General features: G+C 38.2%; 1 protein-coding gene across 2 annotated transcripts in view; it reads left to right on the forward strand.

Moving 5' to 3' along the window:
• SERPINI1 (serpin family I member 1) overlaps positions 1 to 20,518 on the forward strand; it is a 77,605-nt gene that overhangs the window by 28,082 nt on the left and 29,005 nt on the right. For both annotated transcript variants that reach the window (XM_001926040.7, XM_021069762.1), the window contains exon 2: positions 18,852 to 19,119. In XM_001926040.7, coding sequence (XP_001926075.4) covers positions 18,870 to 19,119 — 250 coding nt within the window. In that variant the 5' untranslated portion in view covers positions 18,852 to 18,869. The remainder of the gene's footprint in view (positions 1 to 18,851; positions 19,120 to 20,518) is intronic.

The raw sequence follows: 20,518 nt of genomic DNA on the forward strand, positions 1-20,518 counted from the left end.
CCCCACAACCTGCATTTTCACTTCCTAGGACATTCTGTTGCAGACCACACACTGAGAAGTGCTGATTTAGAGAAATAATTTTATCATCTTTCTTTTTTCCTTTTTAATAATAGGTTATAAAAACATTTTAAAGTCATGTCATTCTGAATAAATTATGCTCTCCCAGAAGCCATTTATTCCAGGACTTTTGCCTCACATTAATGATATTAATGATCCTTAGAGGCTACACACAAGCTGTCTAATCATACTAGAGTCTCAGTCTTAAGATAACTCACACCCCCTGAGGACACCTTTTGTTGCCTAGTAGGTTTATTGCAAAAAGCACAAAGAGTTTTAAAATGTCATCCATTTACATGGCTAAAAAGTACAGGATAGCAAAGAGGGCCATGGCCAAAAAGAGAATTGACCTCACTCAGAGAGCTTTCCTACCACAGACACTAGGGAAAGCCATCAACAGGTGGTGCTGACTGCTGCCATTATTAAGCCATGCAGATTCAAATATGAACATAATTTCACTCCGTTAATGTAATTATGCTAAGGCAAGTAATTTTGAAGTATAACATGTGGCCATGTTCTATGATAAGGTCATAAACCCACGACACTTTTCCTTTGTAAATAATCATAATGTAGTGTTAGATATTACTCAATTCAGAATGATTGAAGGCTGGAAAACCTGACTCGGGTTAAAAACAAAAGCACACTAATGGCAGTTTGTTAGTTATCTTTTTTTTTTTTTCTTTTCTTTTAAGGCTACATCTATGGCATATGTAAGCTTCTGGGCTAAGGGTTGAATCAGAGCTGCAGGTGCCAGCCTATACTACAGCAACACAGGATCCGAACCATGTCTGTGACCACAACTCATGGCAACCCTGGATCCTTAACCCATTGAATGAGGCCAGGTATGGGACCTGCATCCTCATGAATAATTAGTCAGGTTCTTAACCCACTGAGCCACAATGAGAACTCCATAGTTATCTCTTAACCTATAGTAATATCATAGTTATCTGCATCCAAGGAATAATTTGTTTTCCTGTATGTCTGGGAAAAGACAATTGAAATGTATCCTGGTAAATATTCCAATACTTTGTTTCAGATGGCGTATGGTAGTTTATCTAATGTATAGTAAGTACATAATCCCTCCACAGTTTACCAAACAGAATAAGTTAATATTTTTGAGGTGGTTCAAGGGTATCACCATGAATATCCAACAGTGGGCCCTACAGTAATACCCTGATCCTGATAAGAAATGTGTCTGTGGTAAGTGGTCCTAGACTTTAAGGCCTTATGTCTGCAGAGATCTGCATAGTTTAGGTCTTAATATTACTTTTATCAATCTGATAAGTAACTAATTGTACTTCATTGTAATTTTAATGTAATTATTAATGATAGAAAAGTTTGATTTATGTATATATCTCACATATATTTTTTATGTGTTTAAGAGTTATTTAAAATCTTTTTTGGTAAAATGCCTATCCATATCTTTTGCCTAACTTTCTGTAGGATTTTTGTTGGGTTTATTGTTTTGTGGAGATCTTGTGTAGAATAAAGAAATTATCCCTTAGTCTGTAACTTAAGATGTTTTAGTTTGTCATTTTTCTTTTGATTTTACTTATATGATTTTTCTACAGATCTTTAATTCTCGTATGGTAAATTTATTATTATTTTTCTTCAATATCTCCTGGGTTTTTGTTACACTTAAGCCTTCTCCTTTTCAATAGTGTGTATGTAATACATATGTGTGTATAATACATATATAAAAAGTATATAAATAATACATAATACAATATAAATATATGTAACATATATTTATAATATATAAACATGCAAATACACACATGTTTATATGTATGAATCATATTTATGCAAATAAGTATATTATTTACTTATGAATATATATTTTAAAGTCCCTATGATTTCTCCCTGGAATTTTGAAGTTTCAGTTTTCACTTTTAAAGTTTAATCCATTTGGAACTTGCTTTTATTTAAAGTAAAAAGTATTCATCTCCTTAATTTTTTTTTTTTTTTTGTCTTTTTGTTGTTGTTGTTGTTGTTGCTATTTCTTGGGCCGCTCCCGCGGCATAAGGAGGTTCCCAGGCTAGGGGTTGAATCGGAGCTGTAGCCACCAGCCTACGCCAGAGCCACAGCAACGCGGGATCCGAGCCGCGTCTGCAACCTACACCACAGCTCACGGCAACGCCGGACCGTTAACCCACTGAGCAAGGGCAGGAACCGAACCCGCAACCTCAGGATTCCTAGTCGGATTCGTTAACCACTGCGCCACGACGGGAACTCCTCATCTCCTTAATTTTTAATACATAGATATTCTGATCTCCTAACACCAGTTATCACTTCTGGAATAGTCTCTCTTACCCCATTGATTTGACATGCTAAGTTTTGTCATATACCAAATTCTATTTCTCACCACCCTATTCTAATCATTATAGCTTTTTTTTTTTTTTCCTGTCTTTTTGCTATTTCTTTGGGCCACTCCCGCAGCATATGGAGGTTCCCAGGCCAGGAGTCGAATCAGAGCTGTAGCCCCTGGCCTATGCCAGAGCCACAGCAACATGGGATCCGAGCCGCGTCTGCAACCTACACCACAGCTCAGGGCAACGCCAAATGGTTAATCCACTGAGCAAGGGCAGGGACCGAACCCACAACCTCATGGTTCCTAGTCGGATTCGTTAACCACTGCGCCACGATGGGAACTCCCCATTATAGCTTTTTAATGCATCTTAGTATTTCATCACTGTTGTTTTTTCCCCAGAGTTTTTCTTGCTATTCCTGCTTTGTAATTTTTTCTACATAAACTTTAAAATAGCTTATCTAATTATTTAAAGTTGTTATTTTCATGGAAATTGCATTAGCAGTATAGAGTAATATAAGCAGAACTGACATCTTTATAATATTGAATATTCCTATTTAATAATATCAATTTCCACATATCATAGTCTTTTCCCTCAATTATCCCATAATACCATAAATGATTTTTAAAGTTTATTTGCTTCAACCAGCACTCAAATAAAGCCCAAACAATGCAATTTGTTGATGTGTCTCTCAAATTTTTTTTTTTTTTTTTTTTTTTTTTTTTTTTTTTTTGCTTTTTAAGGCTGCACTCGTGGCATACAGAGGTTCCCAGGCTAGGGGTCGAATCACAGCTACAGCTGCCGCTTGTGCCACAGCTACAGCAATGCCAGATCCTTAAACCACTGAGCAAGACCAAGGATCCAAACATGAAACCTCATGGTTCCTAGTTGGATGTGTTTCTGCTGTGCCACAATGGGAACTCCTCAAATCTTTTTAAAAACCATCTGCCTCCTGGCCTTACTAACTCTCACTGCCCTTTATTTCTACATCTTATTTCATGGGTTTTGCTTTTTTGTTGTTTTTTTTTTTTTTTTTTTTTTTTTTGTCTTTTTTGTCTTTTTAGGGCCACACCTGCAGCATATGGCATATGGAGGTTCCCAGGCTAGGAGTCTAATCGGAGCTGTTGCTGCCAGCCTACACCAGAGCCACAGCAACTCAGGATCCGAGCACACCAAGCTCACGGCAATGCCGGATCCCCAACCCACTGAGTGAGGCCAGAGATCGAAACTACAACCTCATGGTTCCTAGTTGGATTCGTTTCTGCTGTGCCACTATAGGAACTCCTCTACATTTTATTTCTTAAAACTGAATTGGTTGTTCTCTGGAGTTTCCTGCCATCTGGATCTTGCTGATTATACCCCCATGGTATTGCTTAACATGTTCATCTGTCCCTATTTTAGGAAGAATACTACACAGGAGATGAGATATTCTAGCCTTTTTTGTATCTATGTCTCAGTAACATTTCAGTTTTTCTTTTGTGTATATCTCCCTTGTTTCTTTCTGAGTGTATTCCTAGGATTTTTAATGATATAACTTCTATGGAGAGCAGTTTGGCAACATTTATCTAAATTACAAGTACTTGTGTCTTTTGACCTAGCAATTTAACTTCTAGGAATTTATCCTGCAGAGATAATTGTACACCTGTGAAATGATGTATTTCTGAAATTACTCATTGCCTCATTATTTGTAATAGCAAAAGATTGCAATAATCTAAATTCCCATTGGTAAGAGACTAATTAAGTAAATTATGGCATGCCCATGCAGTTAAATCCTGTGAAGCTGATTAAAAAAAGTGAGAAAGTTCTTTATGTAACGATAGGAAACATTTTCAAAAGATATGTTACTAAATGAAAAAATGTGGTTGCAAAGCATTGTATGTGTATTGCTATTACTTCCATAAGAAAAGAGGAAATAGATATACTGTATATATGTAAGGTATCTTTGGAAGATAACATTGGTCGGTTCCACAAAGAGAAATTGGCTGTTTAAGGGGCAAGAGAGTGTGGGAAACAGTCTTCATTATGTGCCTTATCATATTTTGTGTTTGTACTCTGAGAATGTTTTACCTATTTAACGTTTTTTAGTTTAAAAAGCTTAAGTATTGTATAATATAATAGGTAATAGGTTAAGATCCAGTTAAGATATTTATGTTTAAAGCCTGTTGTAGCATTATTTGGCATACAGAATTCAAGCAGAGTCAGCCTTGTAAGGTGAATTCCTGCCCAACACCAGCAGCCTGGCGTTGTAAAAATAATAAGGGATTTAAAGCTTTCAGGCAAAAGTTCAGCTCCCTTTTTTACTCCTCTTTGTTTTGCCTTCACCCGTGGCGTGTGCAAATTCCTGGGCCGGGGATAGAACCTGCACCACAGCAGTGACATTGCCAGATCCTTAACCTGCTAGGTCACCAGGGAACTCCCATATCTGTATTTTTTTTTTTAAAGCTAAGTAACAGAACTATTTCATTTTATTTCAGTTTACTTACCGACAACCCTTACCTACAAGGTAAGATCCTGACACGTATCTTGGAGTCATAAAAATTTTCTGAGACAAGTAGCTTTAACTTTTCTCTGAAATTTTTCTGAAACAAGTAGTTTTAACTTTTCAATAATCCTTAAGACAAGTAAGAAGCAGCCCACAAGTTAACAAAACAAAAAATCCGTATCCTTGCCTTTTCACCAGACTCTTCCGGATCCTTTGGTTGTTAATTCAGAGGAAGAGAGCTGTGCTCTAACAGGATACCAGGGCAGTGAGCACTGGTGCTCAGGATATAAGACCCATGAGACACCCCTCCCATCTTACCTGTCCAATGATGGGAAAGCCTTAGACTTCTATGGTAGGAACTTGATAAGGGAAAATTTCCTATCAGTGAGGACTATTAAACTGGGAAGACAAAGAGAACAATTAAACCTATATCTCTGCAGATCTCTGAGAATAAGAGTCATTGATTACCATATGGAATGGTTTAACTCTGCCTTGTGGAAAAGAAATAAACTATCTCCTATAATTCCTTTTTATTATTCATTTTTTTCTTTTTAGGGCTGCACCCATGGCATATAGAAGTTCCCCAGCCAGAGGTTGAATCGGAACTGCAGCTGCTGGCCTATGCCACAGCCACAGCAACACCCGATCCTTAACTCACTGAGTGAAGCCAGGGATCAAACCCGCATCCTCATAGACACTATATCAGGTTCTCAACCTGCTGAGCCACAACAGGAACTCCTAATTCTTATTTTTATTTTATTTATTTTTGCCTATACAACATTGACATTGAATGATTTCCTCGATTCATCTTTCTACACACTTCCTAAAACTGTTACTACGTTGTAAATATTGTTCTGAAAATTACAGGAAAGTTACAGTTACAATTCTATAACCAGCCTACTTTCATAGACCCCTTATGACTACATACTTATGTTTTACTTGTTTGCTCACACTCGGCAGTAAAAATTACTAGTTGCTTTTTCAGTCATTCACAGTGATGAACAGGAAGAGGAAACCAAAGTACTTTTAGAAATCCCCTGTTATGGTGTTTTGTGGCAGGTTTTAAAATAGAGTCAACATGTGGATAGTTTCACATAGCATTAATACAATGTTAGTCAATATCAGGGAAATTTTGTATTTTGAGTTTATAAGGGTATTGAAAAACAAAACAGTGAAATTATTTTTTGACATGTTCTTTCTCATTTTCATTTTCCCCACAGCCTGTAGTCCAGCAAAAGACCATATTAAAAGTAATCTATATACATTGATTTGCACAGGATACAGACAGTGTGAGCCATGAGGATTTTGTATTTTTTCTTTTAAAGAAAGAGCCACCTAATTTAGGTTGGTGTTTGTATCAGTTGGAGAGTTCCTTCTGTCAGTTTCTAGCATTTCTACCACAGGGTAAAGAGAAAAGAATTGTAAGACGAAATCATAATCATTTTTTTCCAGATTTCTTAACAAGGATCCATTTTTGAAATATGAGATATTGTGACTTTTCAAAACAATGAGACAACTGCATGAAATATTAGGTAATAAACAGCCTACGAATGTTCTGATCCTCAGCCTGGCACACCATAGATACTCAGTAAGTAGGAGGTTGAAGCATATGAAGTTGCTGCTATCTGACCACTTTGACTTACAAAAATGGTAATAATTTCACAAGATTCAACCTAATATTACTATTCTTTCTTATTTCCCTTGTCAGAAGTCCATGAGCCTAAACCATCTTACTAAAAGAGCAAGCTGATCCTGGGAATATTACAGCTATTAGCTAAGATAAGGAAGTAGATTTCTGTGGTCTTAATAGACACTGAGGCATGGTGAACCTGCATATTTCAGCACAGGAGAACTTAGACGTCCTCAAACACTCATGCCTCATCTTATACAATAAGGCAAGAGGGTAAAGCTAAAGGAGCAAAATAATAGCAGCTGTAAGAGCTACATAATAGTAGGGAAAAAGAAAATTTGAAACAGAAAGAAGGAAAGAAAAGGAAGGGAGAGAGGAAGGAAGGGAGGGAGAAAGAGATGGAAACACTATAATTATAACCAAAATATAATTTAATAAAAATGCAAATATAAATACAAGTATCTGGGATACTTTGATGTGTCTGGCCAGCAGCTCTAACCTCTACTGCCCACTATTAGGATATCGTCACATTACAATAACGTATTTACATTTCTGATGGCGCATTATTAAGACAAGTTCAAAACTGGCTTTGAATGCTCTGAGTGTCTTTCTATGAGAATTTTTTCATTAGGTTGGTGCACTAAATAACTTCTCTGGATGTTTTACCTCATTTCTCAGCCTCTCAGGGTATACTCAAGTGTTAGTGAATGATCTCAAGATGCGTTAGGCTACTACTATTCCCTCCATTGACAAATAACTGAGAAGCAACCTTACATCTGAGTATTTTTCGATTTTTAGGGACACATCCAACTTGTTTTTTTGTTTGTTTGTTTTGGTCTTTTTAGGACCACACCTACAGCATATGGAAGTTCCCAGGCTAGGGGTTCAATCGGAGGTGTAGCCACAGGCCTACACCCGAGCCACAGACACTTGGGATCCTAGCCGCATCTGCAACCTACACCACAGCTCACGGCCACACTGAATCCTTAACCCACTGAGCGAGGCCAGGGATCGAACCCTCGTCCTCATGGATGCTATTCCAGTTCATTAACCACTGAGCCATGAGGGGAAATCTGGGACACATCCACATTTTTAAAACTTTGTTACACAAGCAACATTTGAATATTAAAAAATTAGAGAATCCAAAATTTTTAAAGCCCTGAATAAAAAGCTGACTACCTCTTTATGCAACGTACACTTAACATAGGAGGGAAAATACCATGAAGGCATCTCTTGTGTTACCCTGTTCTCCAGTATGTCCCTAGTAATGCATACAGGTTGTCACATGCAGTTGTTAAGGACGAGAATTTATTGAATGAGTGAATGAAATTCCTTATTCACATTTGAAGTTTTTGTGGGTTTTTTTTTTTAAGTATATAGAGTAACTAAATATCCTTTGTGTACAAGAAGGTGTTCAGTACAAATGACTTTGTTTCCTCATCTTTAAAATGAGGGGGCTGGAGAGTATATTTCCCACAGAAATATTCTACAATCTTTTTTTTTTTTTAGGTCCGCAGCTGTGGCATAAGGAAGTTCCCAGGCTAGGGGTCAAATCTGAACTACAGCTACTGGCCTACACCATAGCCACAGCAATGCAGGATCCAAGCCATGTCTGCGACCTACACCACAGCTCACAGCAGTGCTGGATCCTTAACCCACTGAGTGAGACCAGGGATCGCACCCACAACCTCATGATTCCTAGTCAGATTCATTTCTGCTGTGCCACGATGGGAACTCCCTACAATCTTGTAAACAACTAAAACCTTCAGGCTGGGACAGAAAGCTAGCATAGGGATTTCTTCAAACATTAATGGGTAAGCTAAGACCATTAATGTCTGGCGTTGTTCCAAAATGGCCTTGGGCCACATATGACCTTGATTGATTGATGACTTTGTAACCCATCTTTCTGAAACAAGTCACTGAATTTTGCCTTAGGGCTTGCATGTCATTTGTTTAGCTTTCCTGACAGTATTCCAAAGGAAGTCATTCGCTGGCAAGTACAAAATCTCCCCAGTTGTGCCAAACAGAATTATTCATTACCATTTTTTGGAATGCCCAAATCATATTTCCAGGAGGGCTAAGGATCTGCCAGCTCACTGGTTCTTGTTGGCACTGACTTTGCTTTCCTCACTGGTCACCAGCATTAACCGAAAGCCTTTGAAATTCCAAATGGAGCCTCTTTATCAGTTGAGCTCTCCCAAAGAAAGGGTGTATGTTTTTAAAAATAGACATGTTTTGTGAGGTCATGCTACTAATTTTTCTGTTTTGGTTTTAAACACTTTTATGGTCAAAAAACAATGTTACGGAGACCAGATCTATTTAGTCTCCTGCTAGCTTTGCACAAATATGGTAGCCATTAGCTACATATAGCTATTTAAATTAATTAAAATTAAAATTATTGTTCTTCAGATACACTAGCCACATTACAGGAACCCCAATAATTAGGGATGATTGGCCAAGAGTGACCAGGGAACTCTACTCAGTATTCCGTGATGGTCTATGAGGGAAGAGAATCTGGAAAAGAATGGCTGTGTGTACATGTATAACCAAGTCATTTTGTTGTACAGAAGAAATTATCACAACATTGTAAATCACAATACCTCAGTAAAACTTTAAAAAATGAAAAAAAAAGACCCCAAAATCACAAGTGGTGGGTGGCTACCTTATCGGACAAGAACATATAAGTAATATTTTTATCATCGGAGTTCTGTTGGACCACATCTTTCTAACTTTGTGAGGATACAGAGTAATCAAGTATTTAGGCTTTTAGTTTTAGAAGTTTCTTATGGCTTAAGGCAGAAGTTTTGGCCGGAGATTTATTTATTCGGCATATATTTATTATGCCAAAACAATTTCCCAAGAGGTTATCTTTGTTGTGAAATATTCTTGAAGGTTTTTAACCCCTACCCCCTCCTAAATAGATCATGTAGTGACCCAGGGAGGTTACTGGGAAAAATCTAAGGCTCCTTGGAAGCCTTCAGTATTGCCAAAGGGAGGGAATCTTCTCGGTCTCAGTTCATTTTCATTCTAATCAACTAGCTGAGGACTTCATATTAATTAGATTAACGTATATCAAAGCACTTTAGGAATTCTGGGAAGTTTAGGCCTCATAGCTTCCTTTGATTATTTTTCAACATTTCTAGGGCTAGTTAGTCCTTAAATGAGCAGGCCACCATAGATTCGTTCAGGCCTAGCCTCCCTCTTGGATGAGTGCAGAATACTCAAGAACTTCGTACTTGTAGCAGGTGATCAATAATTTTGAGCCACAAAGTTCTATCAAATCACTTTGGGGTACTACTGGTGCAGGACTAATACAACCAATAATTAGGAAATATTCAGTGATTGTGAAAAGGCTAATACTGCAGCTATTCTGATTATTGGGGTAACCAATAATAAAATAAATACTCTTTAAAAGAAAAATTCTAACTTTAAGCTTTTAAAAAATTAAAGGAAATTATTTTTAGGAGATTATAGTCTTGATTTTCATAAAAATACAAAATGAACAGATGTCAAAGATTTTATTTGGCTGATTAATTAATGAGCAATCCAGTAAAATGATACAGACAAATCATGAGAGAATCCAGAAAGCAGATGCATACATAAACTTATCAGTAATAGTGAAATACATTTGTTTAATAGATGCAAAACTGGTCAATAGCCACAGGGCAATAATCAATTACATTCCACTATACATGTACACTGCACATTTTTATAGACAACAATCATTTGCATCACTATCAATTCTCTGCAATTTAGAGCCTTGTAAAATTGTTCAAAGACAATGAAGGGCCCAAACCTGTAGAGCCAGATAACCTGGAAGGGTATGTTCTAGATCTTGCATAGTTTGTCACTGAAGACACCCAGTAATCATCTTGGTCCATTTCCAAGCCTTTTATACTTTTTTTTATGGCAAAATAAGCCTTTATCAGTTTCTCTCCCCATAGTTCTGCTCCTTTGATTTGCCTGGCCATTTCCTCCTTGTTTAAGAGATATTTGATGAGCTTTCTTTTTTGCTTGATTCAATGGAACAGTTTACAAAACATAAAGATGTACCTTATTGAAAACTCCTAAGAGACTACAGAAAAGGGTCATAGTTGGCTGAATAGCTGAAAGGAGAAGCAAAATAAAAAGATGAAGAGATGAAGTCATTGATATCATAATTTAATAGTTGCAATGGTAGAATTAAATCTCTTTGTTTCTCTTATTTCCTTAGTTCTGACCTCTTGGTTTTAAGATGCATCTCAATTTTTTTTTTTTTTTGGTCTTTTTGTCTTTTTGCCTTTTCTAGGGCCACTCCCGAGTCATATGGAGGTTCCCAGGCTAGGGGTCAAATCAGAGCTGTAGCTGCCAGCCTACGCCAGAGCCACAGCAACACAGGATCCGAGCTGTGTCTGAACCTACACCACAGTTCACAGCAATGCCGGATCCTTAACCCACTAAGCAAGGCCAGGGATTGAATCCTCAACCTCATGGTTCCTAGATTCGTTAGGAACGAATTCCTTGGATTCGTTAACCACTGAACCACCACGGGAACTCCGAATCTCAATTTAATAACAGCTTTTTTTGGGAGAAAGAACATTTTAAAACATTTTATTTATGCTATAGCATATTATTCCCTTAATAACCAGAGTTTAAATCTAAGCCTTCTTATTGTTCTTCTGAATTACATTGGGCCATTATTTACCATGTGTGTGACATAACTTTTCATAATGCATTTTCTGATCAAAACTTTTTAGCATTTTCGTGATTGGAAAATGTAATCTTAAGGCATTTCATAGAATGCTAGTGTGTTCTCTACATTTCCATTTGATTAGTCCATTCCCATACCCCTACCCTTCACCCATAGCTAACTTCGAAAGTTATCGGGAAGCTTTTGACAGCTTAGCTCTCAAAAGGTACTAGTACTTCAAAAAGGTAATTCACCTTTTCTTGCTTTGAAAACACTGTGACTTATCCTGAGAGATTTGGCAAACTCTTCTGCCTTTAATGGTACAACTTGGCATTCAACAGACAGTTCTTTGTATGTATCCCAAGGACAAAAGATTTATCTACTAGCACAAATTAACTCCTTGCATGTGTCTTCTATTCTTGGATGCTTTGTAAACAATTTGGTTGTTGTCTTATAAGAAAATCAGTTGGTTCATTTCTCAAGTGATGAATGCTTCCATCACTTATAGCAGGTTACATCCTCCTTTCTGTTCTCTTCTGCATATGTGGTCCTCTTTCTTTTTAGTACTGTCATCATAGTATGGTCCTATCGGGCACAATTCTAGAGCCAAGTTGAAGCAAAAAACTTGATTATGGGAGCCAGCATCAGTGGAAATAAGTCAGCTGAGAGAATAAGACTAAACAGCCTAAAGTGCACTTTTCAGGCTCTGACACTTACGCAGGCAAGGGTGACAGCGTCACAACTTGCTTCTCTGTCTGAGGACCAGCTGGTTTCATTGGACATTGATTCTAAGACATTCCAATTTCAAAAAAGTTAAAATTGAAGGTGGAGAGGAACATTAATTATGTTACAGATGAGGAAATTGGCTAAATTATAGGTTGCTTAAATACATATTGTTTCACAGAGTAATGACTCTCTTTTTGTATGTGACAAATTCTTTGAAAATTTTTTCGGTTCTATTATGCTGATGTAGGTTAATCCTTTCTCTTAATAAATCAGGAAACACAGACCTGGGAACTTCAGCTTGTTACAGATTCCGTCAAGTGAACCAGTATTAGCCAAAGTTAGGGTAGCAGTTTCCAAATACCCAGTGCCTATGCATGGGGTGAGGGGGGCCCTCATGAATTCAAATATACCCACTTTAAAGGACTGTCTTAATTTTATGTTGAACTTTTCATTATTTTATGTGATTATAAAGCATTATTCTTGTTAATTTTTTTTTGCCCCCAACCCAATGTATTTACTTAGTAAAATGAAAATTTAGCAACCCTATATCTTCCTTTAATTAAAAAAAAAATACTGGAATTCCCGCTGTGGCTCAGAGGGTTAATAATCTGGTTTGTCTCTGTGGTGGTGCCCATTTCATCCCCAGCCTGGGAACTTCCATATGCTGCGGGTGTGTGGGGGAGAGATGGAGGGGTAAACTAGAAATTGACTTTAAAAGTTACTAGTCCTTTACATGCAAAAATCTTAGACTTAATAGGCCAGAGGGCTTCAAGACAGTGTTCTTTGCATTAAGCATTTTTTCCTAGTTATTTCTTACGGTGGTTTCATGTTGGAGAAAGACCTTCTTCAACCATTCATCTCACCCTCTAAAGGGCACCTCCTGGGAGTGGGATAGACTGGGAATTTAGGGTTAGTACCTGCAAACTATTATATTTAGAATGGATAAGGAATGCAGTCCTACTGTACAGCACAAGGAAATATATCCAGTCTCTTGGCATAGATGATGATGGAAGATAATATACAAAAGGGAATGCATATATATATATGACTAGGTCACTTTGCTGCACAGCAGCAATTGGCACAACATTGTAAATCAACTATAATTTAAAATTTTTAATAAATTTTAAAAAGAGTGCCTCCCTTGTTTTCTCAACTCAAAATTATGAAACCATTTTTTAGAAATTTCAAATAATTGGTTATCAAAAAGCAACAAGTTGCATTTATGGAAAGTCAACCTCTATAAATAAGACTACTAAGGAAGTTTTAAAAAGTTATCTTTCGTATTTTATAGTTCTGTGATTCCTCATACCTCAGTTATAAGATTTAGTTCTCTCACATTTTTCAATGAAAAAGTGTTTTCTGAAGCACAATACTTATATGCAAGCCCACAACCTATCCTACCACTGGCAGCAAGAGGAGAATTGCAAGAATTAATGGTAGTTTATTCATAGTTCAACTGCCTTTGCCTTTTCTAGCACAACAGCCCTCTCTACTACTATTCTGGTACTACAGCCTCTTATTTTTGTGTAAAGGCCTTTAATTCAGTAGATTGAAAAATGATGAAGCTACAAAATAATGCACCATGTGAGAGTCACACATTCTAGAATGTGTTGATTATCATGATTAACGTTGGGGCACTGACATTTTGTAGACTAATGTTAATACGGTAGCATTTGAGTACCACCTTTTGTGATTTTTCAAGATGGTGTACTTGTTTGTTAATGCAACCTGTGTCCTGCCATTGCAGTATGCCAGCATTGGTGACAGTACTTCATCGGGCTGGAAAGACAGTCTCAGACTCAATAAGGAAACACTTTATCAAAGGGAGTAAAAAAATGCAAATGAGCTACCTGTGGGCTCAAATTAAATTAGCCTGGAGAATTTAGAAGCAAAATCTACTCTTGCTCTTCCTTCTAGTGCGGCATTGTGGGCCTTTACACCTCATGCTACAGTCATTCAACAAATCTTTGGGACCTACTATATGTAATGCATTAGGTACTTATTTTTATTATCCTAAGATATAAATAATGAATCACTTCCCTTTGTGCCTTCAAAAAGCCTAGGAAAAGAAATGACACAGGTAGGTAGGAATTTTTTTCTTTTTTTGCGTTTTAGGGTTCACCTGCAGCATATGGAATTTCCCAGGCTAGGGGTCCAATTGGACCTGCAGCTGCCAGCCTACACAATAGCCACATCAACGTGGGATCCAAGCTGCATCTGTGACCTATACCACAGCTCACGGCAATGTCGGATCCTTAACCCACTAAGCAAGCCCAGGGATCCAACCTGCATCCTCATTATTACTAGTCGGGTTCATTAAGGCTGAGCACAATGGCAATTCCTGGGAATTATTTGTAATAGAAGAAAGCAGTGGTATGTGCTGTTGGAAAGGTAGAGATAAAATGTACCCAAATTTCAGAAGGGGGAATAGCTCTTTTCTTTTCTTTTTTCTTTTCTTTTTTTTTTTTTAAGGGCCACACCTGTGGCATATGAAGTTCCCAGGTTAGGAGTTGAATAAGAGCTGCCACTGCTGGCCTGTGCCACAGCCACAGCCATAGGAATGTAGGATCTGAGCCACATCTGCAACCTACACTGTAGCTCACAGCAATGCCGGATCCCTAAACCATGGAGAAAGGCCAGGTCCTCATGGATACTAGTCAGTTTTGTTACCACTGAGCCATGATGGGAACTCTGGAAATAGCTGTTTTAATTGAAGAACCAGGAAGGTATTTATAAAGGAAAAGGAAGTGGAGCAGAACCTTGAGAAATGATTAGGATTTGAACATATGGAACCAGGTTGAAGTAGTTCCGGAAAGAAAACTATGCAAGTCAGCAATAGGAAAGGGAAATTCTGGGATATGTGTTGCAAAAGGGATTCTGGCTAGAATTGTAGGATCCATGAAGGAGAGGAGTGGGTAGAAAGTAATGCTAGATCACAGTGCAGTGGGTTGTGTTCAAGATTAAAAGTTTGGGGCTCTATTCTCGGGCCTGAGGGGGAATGTAAGGTTCTGTAAGTATAGGAATACCTGCTCATGACAGAACATCAAGACAGTTCACCTGGAGGATCTACAAATGTTGGATGGAGGAGGGAGGGAATCTGAAGTTCAGAGAATGGCTGAGAGTCATTGATGGAGTCCCTGAGACTGCATTAAAAGGAAGAATAGCCACTATGGCCATGGGAATGGCCATGGGACAATGGCTAGGAGAGGTGTCAGTGATGCAGTGTGGAGTGTTGACCATTCATTGAACAAAAGGGAAAAAGAGATGGGGAAGAGTCAAAGACTTTGATGTTTGAAGGAAATAAAAAAAGACTGGGTTTGATTGATAAGACAAAAATTCCTGTTTGAGCCACTCGAATTTGAAGTGCTGGCAAAAATCAAAGACTCAATATCCCAAGAACAATTTGCAATGCACATCAGAAATGAAGATAAAAATAAAGCCAGAGCTAGAGTTTTAGTTACTTGGGAATAATTTGAATAGAAATAATAGTTGAAGTATCTTTTTATTTTGAGAGAAGTTCACCAGAGGAGGGCCAGGAATAGGTCCATGGAGAAGACCTGCACTTAGAAGATGGAAGGGGAAAAGGATATCTCCTCTTCTCTGGGAAAAAAAAAAAACACTCATAAGGAGTCAGAGGCAGCAGAGATGAAGGGGGCCAGGCACGAAGGGCTGAGTAGGTGGGATTAGAAAAGCCGGATCAGTCTAACAGAGGTCATTTTGTTTGCACTCTGGAAATCTTGCCTTCAGAAGAAGGAAAGATCACTGATCTATGGATCAAATGTGTATTTCCAGAGCAGAGTTCTTTAGTTTTTTCTTATTTATTTGACATTTTATTTTATTACTATTTTTGGCCACCCTGTAGCATAAGGAGTTCCTGAGCCAGGGATCAGATCCAAGCCACAGTTGCTACCTAAGCTGCAGCCACATCAACACCAGATCCTTAATAGACTGTGCCGGGTTGGGGGTTGAACCTGCATCCCAGTGCTCCTAAGATACCACTGATCCCCTTGCACCACAGCAGGAACTCTCAGAACAAAGTTCTTTAAGTCTTCATTAAGGATTTTCCCGCTATGAGCCACCTCCACCATTCACAGCCATATTGCCTCGCATTTCTAGCAACACATGTAAATTGGTGTCCTGCTGCTCATGACACTAGGATGAGCCCACTCACAAACACAGAGGTGCTCTTTCCAGGAATTCTGTGGAAGCTGGATGGGACATTAGTGATTTTGACATCTCTTTTCACCATTAAGGGGAGGTTGCAGAGCTGTGGGTCCATCAAACACTACTTCTTTCTGTATTGACCAAAGGCTGTAGACCAGGGTGTCCTAACCTGAGGTCAGGAAATATCCTTGTCAGTGAATGTAATGTTCTGTGCCACGAGCCTCATTTTTTGAGGAGGTAATTTACCTTTCACCTGCTTCTTAAAAGTATCTCTTTTCTTAAAAAGAAAGAATCACTGTAATAGTTCATACTGTTCCACAATGATGTGAGTTCCTTGAAGCCGAGAGCCTGTCCTTATAAATTTTGGTATCTTCATGATACCTCTTTCAGCCTGATGGTGCTACACTGGATGGGCTGACACAAATGATAAAATACTCCTTTTGGCTCTCTATCCTCTTAGCAGGTGCACAAACCTAGGAAATATTTTCTAATGATAATGTCCTTTACCAGTGTAACTTGTAGCTTAAAATGAGAGCTTCAAACATGCTCACTCTTTCACTTGCTTCTTTAAATAACTGTGCAGAATAGGGATTGGTATCTTCATTTCAAGAATGAGGAATCCAAAACTGAGAGAATGCACGTGACTTGTTATAAGTTATGCAACGTATATCGGCTATTACTGTCATCTTATTATCATATTTTTATGGTAAATAAAAATGCCCATAAACACAGTAGACTTGGCCTTACTTTATGAAATGCTTATTGGTTGGCAATAGGTGGGTTTTTTTTTTTATATGAATGAAACCTTACTAGTTTACAGTGCAATACTCATGTTAAATGCAGTGCTTTACCAACAGCTGTGTTAATGAATGACAGATACTGCTATCATCTGGTGACTTTAATTTCTTGGTCCTGTTTTAGATAACATTAAAGGAAAGGAAGGAGGCCCAGGTTTGGGTCTTTGCTGGGTAAACATGAAGGTGGCACATCAGATAGCAGTATAGTGTTGTGATGAAGACATGGGTTTTCGGACCTGACTTGGATTTCAAAGTTCCCCTAAACAATCTTACATCTTAAGTATTAAATACCAGATGTGTTTTCACTTCTCTTTCAACTTAGAAGAGCACTTGCTAAATTTCTTCCGTCTGAAACTGGAGAGAGAAAACTCATCTCTTCCACTTTTCTCTGGAGAAGACAGAGGAAGAGAGAATGCTACAGCAGTCTCCCATCCATGTTCAAAGTTGGTGGACCAGCAGCACAGCTGTGCTCCTATACCTGGCTTCTCTCCGAATGCTCATGCTATTCTGAAGCAGTGCCCTTCATCTCCCACCAAGATCCATTCTCAGCCTCCTCACATCCTGGGTTGTGAGAGTTTATATAAAGCTGAGCTTTAACTTCCTCAACAAGCAGGAATTATTGAAACCTTCATACTAAAGCAGAGGGAAGGATGTGGGGGGACTTGGAACGAAAAACTGACACCTGAAATGGAACTCAAAATGGACTTGCAAAGGGACCAGACAAAGTTCCCTGAAATTGAAATCACAAGAATTGCAAGACTATTTAGGACATTCTGACTCAAGAGCCTGTTGGAAACACGCTGCTCTTAGGTTAAATGTGTATGCACTCTGTTAACTGACTAGTGGGGGCTGTTAATGCTTCATACTAATTGAAACACAACTTTCCAAATGTGTTTGCTCAACATCACTTTTCCTGTTGTTTTAATGATCCAGAGCAAGGATTACTTGAAAGATCAAGAGCAAGGATTACTTGTTTGAATTAGGCAGTTTAGCTTTGAGATGCCTACAGTGACAATGTGTGAGAATACCAGGAAAGAGGGGAGGACACCTGTCCCAAGTGTGCGCCAATCAGACTATTTATGGGGAGACAGGGTGGGTGGAGAGCTGGTGTGCCAAGAGGTGGGCATATTGTTCCAAGATATCTGGGCAGTAATGCTGCTTTCTCTTCCCAAGAAAAATTGATTCAAGAATTGGATGAGCTTGATATTTAGAAATAGTCATTGAATAAAAGCACCAGTTTATTGGTATAAGCTGAAATGATAACATAGCCTGAGTGTGAAAGGACAATGTTATAGGAGGGAGGCCCCTCCCTGAACAGAGATTGTCACTGAGGACAGCAGCCTCGTAGGGAACCAAATTATAAGGAAAACCACACAAGGATGTGCCGAATCTGCTTTCTCTCTGGGTTACCGCTTCCTGTGCGTTTTGCAGCCTGGGCTGAATAAACTGGGGCTCCTGGAAGGTGTGTGTCTCATCTCTCTCCACTAGTTGGTAACCCACTTGCATGGTGCATTGTTTCTATAAACTGTAGTAAATGGGTCAAGGAGCATTTTCAAATGCCTGACTTCACTAAATCGTCTTAAACTCTGCAAATATATTTTGGTTTTCATTTTAGTTGTCCTGGACCTATGTAATTTAGTATAAGCTAGAGTAAATTGTTTCAAAGTCTGACCAAAATGTATATTGTGAAACCAAAATGTATATGGAGAAACTATGAAAATTGATAAATTAGCCTCATTAAACACTCAACCCCATGAAGGTAGGACCAAGGCTATCTTGTTTCTGGGAGAATCTTCAGAACTTAGCACTGTTATTTGCTAATGTGACTATTAATTGACTTAACAAGATCTCCCAGCAAATCCTTTAATGGGGCTTTTGTTTCAGAAACACTAACTGCATATGTTTAAAAACTTTTAGTTTGCTTTACAACTTTGCCAAGAAATTATTCTTTTTTTTTACCTTTCACTCCATTCCTCTGAGACAATTAATAATTAATATGTAAATTATTGTTCTCCAGGCTTGAAACTATTCCAACATGGCTTTCCTTGGATTCTTCTCTTTGCTGGTGCTGCAAAGTTTGGCCTTAGGGACCACTTTCACGGATGAAACTATTACTGAGTTTTCAGTGAATATGTACAACCATCTTCGAGCCACTGGGGAAGATGAAAATATTCTCTTCTCTCCATTGAGTGTCACCCTTGCAATGGGAATGCTGGAACTTGGGGCCCAAGGGTCTACCCTGAAAGAAATCCGTCATTCAATGGGATATGAGAGTCTGAAAAGTGGTAAGTGTACTTAGGTTTAATTTTTTAAGATGGTTCAATTTTTAACTTTCAACTCAGTTACGTTGCCTTATGCCTGAGGCAGCAGGATTTACAAAGGATAAGAAAGTGGTTTCACTGAGATGGTATGGGTAAAAGAAACATAGGAAACCCAAGAAAGTTCTTAATTCCTAGCTGCAACCCTGCCTCATTTAATCTAAGGAAATTATATCTATGATAATTATTGTTATTTAAATAAACCTCACTGTGATAAACTAAAGCAAACAATGATCTTTTTTTTTTTGCTTTTTAGAGCCACACCCTTGGCACACGGAGGTTCCCAGGATAGGGGTCCAATCGAAGCTGTAGCCGCCAGCCTATGCCAAAGCCACAGCAACGTAGGATCTGAGCTGCATCTTCGACCTACACAACAGCTCACGACAACGCCAGATCCTTGACCCACTGAGAGGCCAGGGGTTGAATCCACAACCTCATGGTTCCTAGTCGGATTTGTTTCCACTGTGCCAGGACGGGAACTCCTAAAGCAAACAATGATCTTGCTCTGAAGGAGTTTCCATTTTAGAGAGGCATATAATAATCAATTATCATATAAATAAATGAGAAATTACAACTGTGATGAGTGCTATAAAGAAAAACATTATTCTTTAAGAATATCAGAAATTTTTACTTAAACTGTATCTTCATTGTTTAAATAGAATCCAAGAATTTTTTTGAAACGTTGTATCATCATGAAAACTTTTTGTTTTGAAGAAAATTTCTAGCCAAAATTTATTTCATAATCACTTTGACAAGATGTAGAATTTCTGGGTTTTTTTGTTTTGTTTTGTTTTGTTTTTGTCTTTTTGCCTTTTCTAGGGCTGCTCCCACGGCATATGGAGGTTCCCAGGCTAGGGGTCCAATCGGAGCTGCAGCCTCCGGCCTATACCAGAGCCACAGCAACGCGGGATCCAAGCCGCATCTGCAACCTACACCACAGCTCACGGCAACACCGGATGCTTAACCCACTGATCAAACCTGCAACCTCATGGTTCCTAGTCAGATTTGTTAACCACTGCGCCATGACGGGAACTCCTAGAATTTCTGTTTTAATGTTTCCAATATACGTGTGTATTAACTCATTAAGAAGTTGAGAGCAAAAACAGTTGCCGTTGGATATTCCAGTTAGAAGCTTTTTTAAAATCTACTCAATGTAAAATTTAAAGGACTATTTTGATTTTTAAACCAGATAATTAATTTAATTCTTAATTCTGATAATTATAAAATAAGACTAATTTAATTAAAGTAACCTAATTACTTTGAAAGAAAACAACCTAAATATCACTGTAGATTCTACCAAGGTAATCAATTAAAATGAAAAATAGTATCAGTTGATAATCCTAAACTGTGAACAGTTACCTTGAAC

This window comes from Sus scrofa, chromosome 13 (assembly GCF_000003025.6).
Source record: "Sus scrofa isolate TJ Tabasco breed Duroc chromosome 13, Sscrofa11.1, whole genome shotgun sequence".
Classification (NCBI taxonomy): Eukaryota; Metazoa; Chordata; class Mammalia; order Artiodactyla; family Suidae; genus Sus; species Sus scrofa.